General features: G+C 38.6%; 1 protein-coding gene across 5 annotated transcripts in view; it reads left to right on the forward strand.

The window, feature by feature from the left end:
* LOC101744717 (protein TANC2) overlaps positions 1 to 11,611 on the forward strand; it is a 307,082-nt gene extending 295,471 nt beyond the window's left edge. For all 5 annotated transcript variants that reach the window (XM_021350968.3, XM_021350969.3, XM_021350970.3 and 2 more), the window contains 12 exons: positions 492 to 667; positions 1,171 to 1,315; positions 2,566 to 2,697; positions 3,104 to 3,235; positions 3,421 to 3,626; positions 3,952 to 5,398; positions 5,820 to 6,067; positions 6,739 to 7,024; positions 7,253 to 7,363; positions 7,759 to 7,996; positions 8,923 to 9,157; positions 9,787 to 11,611. In XM_021350968.3, coding sequence (XP_021206643.2) covers positions 492 to 667; positions 1,171 to 1,315; positions 2,566 to 2,697; positions 3,104 to 3,235; positions 3,421 to 3,626; positions 3,952 to 5,398; positions 5,820 to 6,067; positions 6,739 to 7,024; positions 7,253 to 7,363; positions 7,759 to 7,996; positions 8,923 to 9,157; positions 9,787 to 10,080 — 3,650 coding nt within the window. In that variant the 3' untranslated portion in view covers positions 10,081 to 11,611. The remainder of the gene's footprint in view (positions 1 to 491; positions 668 to 1,170; positions 1,316 to 2,565; positions 2,698 to 3,103; positions 3,236 to 3,420; positions 3,627 to 3,951; positions 5,399 to 5,819; positions 6,068 to 6,738; positions 7,025 to 7,252; positions 7,364 to 7,758; positions 7,997 to 8,922; positions 9,158 to 9,786) is intronic.
* The last annotated feature ends 132 nt before the right edge of the window (positions 11,612 to 11,743 follow it).

An 11,743-nucleotide genomic window follows, 5' to 3' on the forward strand; every position in this document is an offset into this window, starting at 1 on the left:
AACATAAACTCAAAGTGATTTTAATGTTACGACATTCCATAGAAAACTGCGGTTTATTTCCATCTTCAGACTAGAAAGTCAGAGTTTCAAAACCGCAACTGCTTACTGGCGTGAGGACTCTCACAAAACTCTAACAATACGGGCTGGTACCCAAGTCCTAAGTATTATTTTCAATCGACGATGACGAAACTATCATTCAAATCTTCAGTCAGTTTTTTTTTTAAATATGTATTCCGTTTTTAAGTATTACTTTATGCATGTTCGTTGTTTTTATGTCTGTGCTATTTTTATTACAAGCTTAGTTCCCGCACCAAGAATAAACTGATTAAACGACAATAGTATTGTTTGTGCTATCAAGCGTTTGTATATAACTATTTTGTTTGTTAATCTAATTAAAACTTGATAGTTTTTTTTTTGCTTTTCGTTGTTCTTGTTCGATACCTATCATTTCGGATTCAAATTTGACATTTGAACTGATATTTTTTTTCCAGATGACGAAGGTGGCCATGTCAAACAGCCAGGGTATGAGTCTAGAAGGCAGAATGACTTGTACATGCGACTCGGCTTGCTTCTCGGCGAACGTAGAGGAAGGAATAAGGCCCGAGACAGTTGCACGTCTCTAGCGTCTCTTGATGCTCATACGATTGCCTCGCATAATACTAGCCCCGTGAGTACACATTTGAAGCTTAAACGCACTCTAACTTATAACGGTAAAAAGTCGCAATAACATAGACAATAAGTCCTACGTAGACGAATAAGTATGCCCTTTGTATTTGGATTTGGATGTGGAGTTGGTACCCGAGTCGATATTTACGACGTGAATGCCACCACGCACTTTAATAAATGAGCCTAAAATCTCAATGTTATTGTGATAATAGCTGTCTCATCCCTATTTGTTCCTAAAAATTGCCTAAAATTTTTTTAGGACATTTGTCTCAAGTAACTCTAACTAGTAGGCGTCCAATAGAACTAGTGCAGACAAAGAAGAACAATATAGAGCTATTAACAATATTATAACAAACAGGCACCAAGTTTTGTAATGAAATACGAACTTAATATAAGCACACAAAAGATTCCGTTACAAACATACATACATACGTCTGAAGCTAATAAAAGCGTATTAAAAAAAAACTTTCCCCACTAAAGAAGAAATCTTTTATTCCACTTTAGGTGTCGACCTTGACTGGTTCATCGGAAGTGGATGCTGCGACGCCCTTAGGTCGAGATTCCCTTGGATCCTTGGCGTCTATGAGCTTATCCGCCGCCAGCAACTGCTCTTCGTCCAGCCCTGGGAGTCGACGACATTCCGTCAATGGTAATTTATTTCGCCAATAATCGGTGTTTACATATCGGAGAGTAAAAGGCTTTAAAAAGCTTTGGTTTAAGGGACATTTTGCAACTTTACAGAAGGGTCATTTAAAGTTTAATATTTGGAAAAAATATCATAACAAAAAACTTCTTCAGTTATTTGAATAGAGTAAACTTAATTGGAGTTCAATTGAAAACATCGTATTGTTGATACTAATACCGAAAACCAAACCAAATAACCTTTCACCCCGATATGTTTTACTTGTTTGGCGTAATTTTTTTATTGTCATCATCCTATTTAGAACTAGCGACAGTTACGCTTGGGACCCGATAGAATAATTTAGATGTAGGTAAATAAAGTAAAGTAGGATACATTAAATGAGTCGTGTCCGAGTTTAGGGTAGCCTATGTGTATCTTCTTCTTCTTCACGCTTCGGTTTCCTCAATACTCAGGGTCTTGACCACCTCCTTGCAACAAGAGTTTATTCCGGATAATTCTACATCATTTGCTCTTATCTCCCACCGAGTATAGAGCATCATGAACTGTGTTGTCGAAGGTAGTGCGGATCAGTGTGCTCAGTGCGAGTTTTTTAACGTTCTCGATAACGTAAAAATTAGCTCATATTTGTATGGAATGGGATCGTTTGCCTTCCTTTGCCGCTAGGGGCGCGGCGCTGTTCCAACTGCATACAAAGTTGGGTTTACGCTATCGAGAACGTTAAAAAACTCGCACTGAGCATGCTGATCAGTCCAATGTGTATCCTATGTGTATCAGTGATGGATCCGGTCACCGTCCTCATCGAACCCATCGCTTGCGACGAAGGGCTCGACGAGCGCATTAGCCCATAGACACAGCCCACTGAGTTTCTCGCCGGATCTTCTCAGTGGGTCGCGATTCCGATCCGGTGGTAGATTCTGCGTTACACTGCTCTTGCTAGGGTCAGTGTTAGCATCACTCTGATTTGAGCCCCGTGAGCTCACCTACTAGTTAAGGTTACGCTGAAATAGCTTCTCAAGGCTAAGCTTAAGTAGGAAAAAAAAAAGATGGATAATCTGATATTTAATCAAGTAAGATTTAATGTGTATAAGGAGACCGCTAATCAACATAAAAAGTTAAAGAATTATATTGTGTACTTCTCTTAACATATCTAAAACAATATTAGACTAAATTTTTATGAGTATAAAAGATGAAATGTTAAGTAAAGCATAAAACCAAACAATATAGTTTCCTATTTCAATTAATATAATTATCTTTAGCATTACAAAGTGGAAGATCCGAGGAATTGACCCGCATGTCGAGTGGATTCTTCAAGGGCCGGAAGACGGCAGCTAGAAGATCTGCCAGGGTCAGCAGTAAACAGTCCTCTACTTCTTCTGAACTTAAAAAAGGTAAGCCATTTTTTTTTGTTTAGTAAATCACATACTACTCGTAATAACCCGCGGAGAATGATATCAAGCCCGTATAAGGGTCTTCAGATTATATCTAATATCAAAAAATTCTGGCATTAGCAAAAAAACGCTATAACGGAACAACTGGTGGTAGGGCCTCTTGTGAGTCCGCACGGGTAGGTACCACCGCCCCGCCTATTTCTGCCATGAAGCAATAATGCGTTTCGGTTTGAAGGGTGGGGCAGCCGTTGTAACTATACTGAGATCTTAGAACTCATATCTCAAGGTGTGTGGCGCATTTACGCTGTAGATGTCTATGGGCTCCAGTAACCACTTCACACCAGGTGGGCTGTGAGCTCGTCCACACATCTAAGTAATAAAAAAAAATTACAATTTTAATTCACAGTACATCCCACACCGCAACTGACATTACGGCCTCTATTCTTCGAAGTACCTTCATCAGACAGCCACGCCTATTATGCTGGACGACAGTGGCTTATAAGGGATATGGAGAAAGCTCTCGAATCAAGCTCATCGGGTATGTTAATTTGTTTTTTTGACCATAACTAAGGATACAACTCTATTTTGTGTATTTTAAACAGCTATTGCATCTCATAGAAGCCGCGAATTGAATGCCATCATTTCTCAATCGTAACAAGAAGTGTTTTGTATCCAATTTAGAATTAAAAAGTAAGTTTAAAAACGGAGATTTTTGCTTTTCAGGAATTCTAGTATCAGGATGTCCGGGAACCGGAAAGACAGCGTTAATACTCCAGTTAGTAGAGTATTCATGTTTTGGAAGGAAGAGAAATTACGAATACGAAGAGCTAAGAGAGCAGTCAGATATCAGAGAGATGCTACCGGAAGAGATGACAGCTGGCATGTTCACCCACTTGGCTTCACATGTTGTCGCGTATCATTTTTGCCAAGTGAGTATTAATTAAACTCGCCAAAATGTTATTCATAATTGATACCTCTTTTTCGCTTATCTGGTTCGAAATTTCATTCGCATTTGAAGGATTCGGGGTTTTCCAAACAATGTAGGCAAAGTTGGATCAATTCGATGGTAGATTCTGCGAAGCACGGCTCTTGCTAGGGTTCGTGTTAGCAACAACGTCAGGGTTGAGCCCCGTGAGCTCGCCTACTAGCCCGCCGACGCTGACATGGTCTCTCTAGACCAGCCTAGGTAGAAAAAAAAAGCTAAGTTTGTAAAATATGTCGTAATTCTAAAGAAAATTGTTTCCTTCCTTGCAGGCTGATAACAACAGTACTTGTCTAGTTGGTGAATTAGTCCACTCACTCGCCGCACAACTCTGCCAAGCTCCGAGATTACAATCCTACAGAGAATATCTTCTAAGCGAACCTCATCTTTTAGCGTGTTTGTCTTTAAAGGAATGCATCTCCGACCCAGACCTAGCCTTCATGAGAGGAATTATTGAACCTCTGGTCATTTTAAGAAGAAATGGAAGTATTGACACGTCTAATAGCATCATCCTCGTAGATGGGCTGTGTGAAGCAGAATATCACAGGCCCGATCATGGCCACACAATCGCGTCTTTCTTAGCAAGACATGTTGCCGAAATGCCAACGTGGCTAAAAGTCGTTGCAACTGTTCGAACCCAATTCCTTGAACTAACTAAACAACTCCCGTATTCAAGACTAAGCCTTGACGAATCGGACAATGTAAATAAAGATTTACTAGAATACTTCAATGCAAGAGTGCAAGCTGCCCCAATCATAGAGACAAATATAAAATCGTCTACAGGAAAATCTGAAGGTGTTCATAACTCAGCACTAAAATTCGCTCAATACATATTACATTTGAGCCAAGGCTCGTTTTTGTTCCTAAAATTAATATTAGATTTGGTAGAACGTAGTCATATTGTTGTGAAATCAACGAACTACAAAGTAGTTCCGATATCGCTGGCGCAGATATTTTTGCTCCAGTTCAATTTGAGATTCCCGACCGTTCAGTCATTTGAGAAAGTGACGCATATTTTAAGTGTTTGCTTGGCGGCTTTGTATCCGCTCACTTTAGTCGAAATATATTATTCCGTGAATTCCTTACTGGTAGATACATTTTTGCCATGGGATGAGTTCCGTCACAGATTTGACAGTCTCGAAGACTTCTTGGTGAAAAGAATCGACAACACATACATGTTTTTCCATCCATCATTCAGGGAATGGCTTATTAGAAGGGATGATGCCGAAAGCCCTAAGTTCCTGTGTGATCTCAGAGCCGGACACTGTGGAATTGCTTTTAGACTATCAAGGGTTCAAGCGCCATTAGATTCCGAGAAGACAATGGAACTCGGTCATCACATATTAAAGGCTCACATGTACAGAAATCTGGGACCAGCGCAATTAGGTTTGTGCCCAAGAGACTTACAAGCAATGATGGTAGCAACAAGTTCCGCAAATGTCGGAGAATCTATAGCTAATTTGAGGAACATCTATACTCCTAATGTAAAAGTATCGAGACTGATGCTCCTTGCTGGTGGCTCGCCAAATCAAATTACGGAATGCCTGGGAAACGCTCCTCTACTGTGTATGTATGCATATCAAGGAATATTATCCATGGTTGCATTACTACTAGAATTTGGAGCGGATTTGGAAATGACAAATTCTCAAGGATGTTCATCGCTATCATTAGCGTGTCAAAGAGGTCATACTGATGTAGCAAGGAGATTAATAGCTGCAGGTAACGTTGTGCATCAATGAATCTTTTCATTTTTTTTTATTGCTTAGATGTGTGGATGAACTCACGGCCCACCTGATGTTAAGTGGTCACCGGAGCCCATAGACATGTACAACGTAAATGCCGCCACCCACCTTGAGATATGAGTTCTAAGGTCTCAGTATAGTTACAACGGCTGTCTTACCCTTCAAACCGAAACGTATTACCGCTTCACGGCAGAAATAGGCAAAGGTACCTACCCGTGCGGACTCACAAGAGGTCCTACCACCAGTAATTAAGTAAATTATAATTTTGCGGGTTTCATTTTTATTACACGATGTTATTCCTTCACCGTGGAAGTCAATCGTGAACATTTGTTAAGTCACACATATAATTTTAATTCTTAAACAAACATGATGTTACTGTTATATTGTTGTCTTTTTAGGTGCATCCCTGAGTCACACTGACACAGCCGAGCAAACTCCTTTGGTGCACGCAGCAAAGAATGGCCACAGAGATACAGTGATATACCTTCTTGGCTGTCAAACTGGGAGGGGCGACAGAAACTCCATTGACATAGACGGGGGTAACATAGAACAACTAGTGCCCGGGTCAAGACACGCCCTCATTGGTGCAGCTCAGAACGGACATTTGGACATTGTTGAATATTTATTGGATACAGCCGAATTAATTGTGAGTTAATTTACTTTTTTTTTCATTCTTTATTAGAGCCTATTAGGACCTATTAGGCTAAATGGGTTTGTTAATTTAGTTTTCATTTAAGAAATTATTTAGTTAATTTTTGTTTGGAGAGGTTAATTAGGTGTACGTGAAATAAATTATTAATTACTATTAAATTCTTTGTAGCTAACACTAAATTTAGAGGGAAGTAATAACTAAGTATCACATTGTCATGATATTTGTTGAAATATACATTTTTCGTATCCTTTATACCTTACTGTTGTAACTGTCTACTGGTGGTAGGACCTCTTGTGAGTCCGCACGGGTAGGTATCACCACTCGGCCTATATCTGCCGTGAATCAGTAATGCGTTTCGGCTTGAAGGGTGGGGCAGCCGTTGTAACTATACTGAGACCTTAAAATTTATATCTCAAGGTGTGTGGCGCATTTACGCTGTAGATGTCTATGGGCTCCAGTAACCACTTAACACCAGGTGGGCTGTGTGCTCGTCCACACATCTAAGCAATAAATAAAAAAAACTACAGTTGTGATATTTCATGTGCTAGTAACCGAGATAAAAATACGTGTAGCATGAAAAATCAATCATCCCTTTCTCTTCTAAGAAATAAATAACAAATTAAACGTATGTATCGAAATAAATAAATTTTAATGTCCTCTTTTAGCCCGACGGCATTTGCCCAGTGACAGGAGAAACTGCCCTTACTGCAGCATGCTCAGCAGGAAATGCTGCGATAGCTGACGCACTACTCATCAGAGGCGCTACGCCATATTCCTTAAACGCCCGTCAGCTGTCACCGTTGGCGTTAGCAGCAAAAAACGGCAGGACCGCTTTGGTTCTAAGGCTTTTGGATTCCGGCGCTGATGTCATGGGATCCGGTGGAAAGTGTCCTTTGATCTTGGCAGCAGCTGAAGGTCATGCTGACGTCGTGGAGATGCTTTTACAGCAAGGTAAGTTAAATTATTATCGCAAGATAAACTGGATACTATCGCGATTCTAGCTTCTAGGAAATGAGAAAAATATTTACAGTAACAAATTTTATAAGTTCTATAAAAGACATTATGTATAATTTTATTTTATTGTCATACATGTAGATCCAAAAGGATATTACTTGAAAGTTTTCTTCTAAAAACTTATCGGTTTTGATTTTAATACATTTAATCTTATTGGAATTACAGGTGCTGATCCAGATGCGATAGATGCTGACGGTGTATCACCATTAGGCTGGGCGTGTCTTCGGTCAAGAATACCCACTGTGGTCGTGCTGTTGGATCGAGGGGCAACTATTGGTAATGATAATCTTTAGTACCACATGTAACGCCGTGAGTGAATAAAGTCAAGCTCGTCATAGGACCTTCAGTGAGTCCGCGCATTTAGGTTATATCATCCCGCTTGCTCTGGCCTTTCTTTTTTATGAAAACCTCATGACTGAAGTTGGAATTCACTATGCCATATTAATAGTCTCCAGTTACCACTAAGTACGTTATAATAAAAATGCAATCGTTTTCGTTAACATGTAACGTTATTTATTATTCTATGCAATTTTATACAATGCTTTTAACTGATACAAAAAATAAACTAAGAAATAAAACACAAAAATATTAATGTACAAAGAAATATAATCTTCACTATTTTGACACAAATCGCCGTTTTCTTCAATATCCATATCTGCTTACTTCACCAGATCAACCAGATGGCAACGGAAGAACTCCACTGGGTCTCGCCTGTGGTGGGTCAGCTGAACTGGTGGAAATACTCCTGGAACGAGGAGCTTCGTTGGAAAGAGTTGACCACAGCGGTCTGCGGCCTTTGGACCGGGCTATAGGACAAAGGAATTTACAAGTAGTCAACTGCTTCCTGCGGAAGGGAGCAAAGTTAGGACCGACAACGTGGGTGATGGCGTCTGGGAAACCGGAGTTTATGTAAGTTATTTTATTCCTGCCGATGGTATCCTTCTTCATACCCACAGACATTGAGTTTCTCGCCGGATCTTCTCAGTGGGTCGCGTTTCCGATCCGGCGGTGTATTCTGCGAAGCACTGCTCTTGCTAGGGTCAGTGTTAGCATCACTCCGATTTGAGCCCCGTGAGCTCACCTACTAGTTAAGGTTACGTTGAAATAGCTGCTCAAGGCTATAAGCTTAGAAAAAAAATCGTTCTTATTTTTCGTTCCCTCATTACTGAGGATCTCGACCACACGTATGCAAGTACTACCATTAATATTGGTCCACTGCGAGGTGGACAACCTTTGGGATGCTGCCACCAACTGCTCTCCGTACAGTGTCCGACTATCTTGTCGTGCCTTTGACCACTTGACCAAGAATGAGAAGCTTTTCCAGACTATGCCTTGGTATACTCGGTCTTAAAGTATTACCGGCGCCATCTTAATATTTAGGATAATCAATATCCATCTTACTCGTATGATTCTGTACTGTTTTATTATTCGTAAGAACTCCGCACGGTTTAACATCACCGCCTTTCCTATTTCCTACCCTCTTTATAATCCGACCTGATTCCTCAAGATAAAAGTAGCGAAAATTGTCTAACAGCAGGTCATCTCGATATCTTCTTTAAAAATATTATCAGGTACTAAAATACGCTTTAGTACTTAGTTGTATTGCATAGATGGTTAAACATAGTTCACGATGAACCTGCTTTAAAGTTATTACCGGAGCCAATATACGATCACAAAGTGAATGACCGTCGGCCACATAAGATCAAAATCTCAATTATATTGCTTAAAAGCATTACCTACCTTCAAAATGGACACGTATGGATACTTTGCTGCAGAATTCCACCACCCTACCACCAGCAAAACTGAATTTTCCACCTTCTCTCTTTCACCCAAAGGCTAATTCTACTAAACAAACTACTGGAAGACGGCAATATGCTGTACCGTAAGAACCGGCCGTCCGAAGCGGCCCACCGTTACCAGTACGCCTTGAAGAAAGTCAACCCGCTGATCAGCGATGAAGGATTGACTACGGCCACCACGCAACCAGTTCCGCAGGAGCACGTGTCAGCTTTTGTGCAGCTGAAGACTAATTTGCTACTCAACTTGTCGAGGTGCAAGAGGAAATTGAATGTAAGCCTAATTGACAATTTATATATATATTTTTTTTCTGACACGTGTCTTAATATTCAGCAGATGTGCTGAGAGCTTGTCTTCTTCTTCTTAGCATTTTACCGGTCTATTGACAGGGTCCGCCTTCCTACTTAAACTCCTTCACTTTGCCCGGTCTTCCGCATCCTTCTGGGTGAGGTTATTCTCCTCCATATTCGCCTTTACAACATCCAAACAGCGTTTCTTGGGCCTACCCCGGGTTTTTGGACCTGTATCGTTCGTACATAATAAATATGAAATAGTTTTGTGTTCTCCGTGTCCTGCTCTTCTCATTCATCCAATCAATGATTTATATCGTTCGTTACGCGTAACATAATACCGTCGAACTATAACAAATAACTTGTTTTAACAGATACTCGAATTTCATGTTTCCCCAAAAAATAATTGCACCGGATTTTAATATACGTCAAGCTCTTTAGCTCTCTGCAGCTCTCGAATTTTACCTTGAATTAATCGACAAACTAACTCTACTATAAAAAAAGAACACCAAATTGTGTTTTGAGTATTCGTAGACCGGCACGGAGTCGATTGTGATCCAAAAAAGCTATACCTTGATGATATCATCATAAATTAAGCGCTCTGCGTTTCAGGAACCATCTGAAGCACTAGATTTGGCAGCTCGAGCATCGGTCTTGCGACCCAACGCGTTCGAATGCGCATACGCTATGGCACGAGCTATATTAGCGTTAAACAAACCCTCTGAAGCATTACCGCATGCTAGGAGAGCGTTGCTGCTAGCTCCACCTACCGATTTATCTGCGGTAAGAACGCTGAAAGCACTGCAACAAGAAATATTAACTAGGATCAACGCAGGAACCCATAGTCTCAACGGGGATACCAGATCATTGAGGAATTTTGATACTATTAGTCTGAATATGCCTTGAAGAAAAAAACTACTATTATATAAAACGATCGCTTTATTCAATATGTATATCAAATATGTATATTATTTTTGTTTTATCAGTATTGAAGGATTTCAGAATTTTCCTTTGAAGATATTTAGTTTCGTGTTTATTTCGTTTTGAATGGACAATTTATAGATTATTTTTTTTTTAAACTAACGTAAAATTAATAGCACGATTTTAATGTTATAAATAATTAAAAAAGTAGTAAAATTGAATAACCTTTTTTTTTAAATTAAAATTGCGCATACGACCATCGTACTTTTTTTTTTTTTTTTTTTATTGCTAAGATGTGTGGACGAGCTCACAGCCCACCTGGTGTTAAGTGGTTCTGGAGCCCATAGACATCCACAACGTAAACGCGCCACCCACCTTGAGATACAAGTTCTGAGGTCTCAAGTATAGTTACAACGGCTGCCCCACCCTTCAAACCGAAACGCATTATTGCTTCACGGCAGAAATAGGCAGGGTGGTGGTACCCACCCGCGCGGACTCACAAGAGGTCCTACCACCAGTAAAACTTACAGTACTTAGTAAAAAGATAAATATTTTTAATTTCAAGACTGTGTGCTTCATGAGTTCTGTCCTGTGTAACGCTCGTCCATCATTAACGATATTAAAAATGAAATTTCTAAGTGATTTTCGTGTACAAATTCATTATTGCGTAACAAAAAAAAATTACAAAAAATAATCTGTTAATATAAAATATTGTTGATAACATGATATGTAAATATTATGTGACAATGTACAGTGTCTTTTCTATAATATGTATTTTATCCACAGATTAAGAATCTATAGATTCAATTCTCGAATAAATATATACTTTTTTGTATAGATACTTACTTGCCAATTTAATTATTATTTTTCAAAGCCCAAAAGTTTTATTTACTTTTTCTACGCGTAATTTTAATTTTTAATATGGCAACTATTTTTTTCAGCGGCCATGTTTTTTTTTTGTTTTTCGTTTTTAAGTTTGAGTTAAACTCATAGGCCCTTTGAGTACGTACTTGCTTTTATATTTATTTATTGTTTATTAAATCTGACAATGTAAAGCTATTGTGGTCTGTTTGTTTGCTTGTATTGAAATTATATTATGACTACATATCTTAGAGTGATGTATGAATAGTTAGGTATATAATATTTATTTTGAATTGGTTTTATTGTGACATAACGATGTTTTAAGTATAAAATCTGTTCTATTGGCTTTTCTAAGTAATTGTACTTCATTCTAAATTGAAAGTAACACAAATATTTATTTACTCTCTCGTTTATTCGACAATCAAGCACATTTCTCGGATTTTATTTTCTTACTGGGATAAGAAATAAAATAGAGTAATACTGTGTACTGGTTGAAATTTAATATTTAAGACTGAACGAAAAAAGTTTATTAAATTGTGACATTTGTGAAATGCATTTTAAAGAATTACGATAATTTCGTATTTTTAAGTATGATAAATTTACTATGGGTGTTATGTATCGTAGTAATTATTATATTAAATTTTTTTTTCATATGCTTAGTTGTTTTTTTATTGTACGTCGTACCAAATCTGCCTTTGGCGCCATGTAACTCCGAAAATACTATCTTTTGAAGAAATTATTTTGCATATAAATAAATATTCTATAGGTATATTAGTATGATCTAATA

This window comes from Bombyx mori, chromosome 23 (genome assembly GCF_030269925.1).
Source record: "Bombyx mori chromosome 23, ASM3026992v2".
NCBI classification, from domain to species: Eukaryota; Metazoa; Arthropoda; class Insecta; order Lepidoptera; family Bombycidae; genus Bombyx; species Bombyx mori.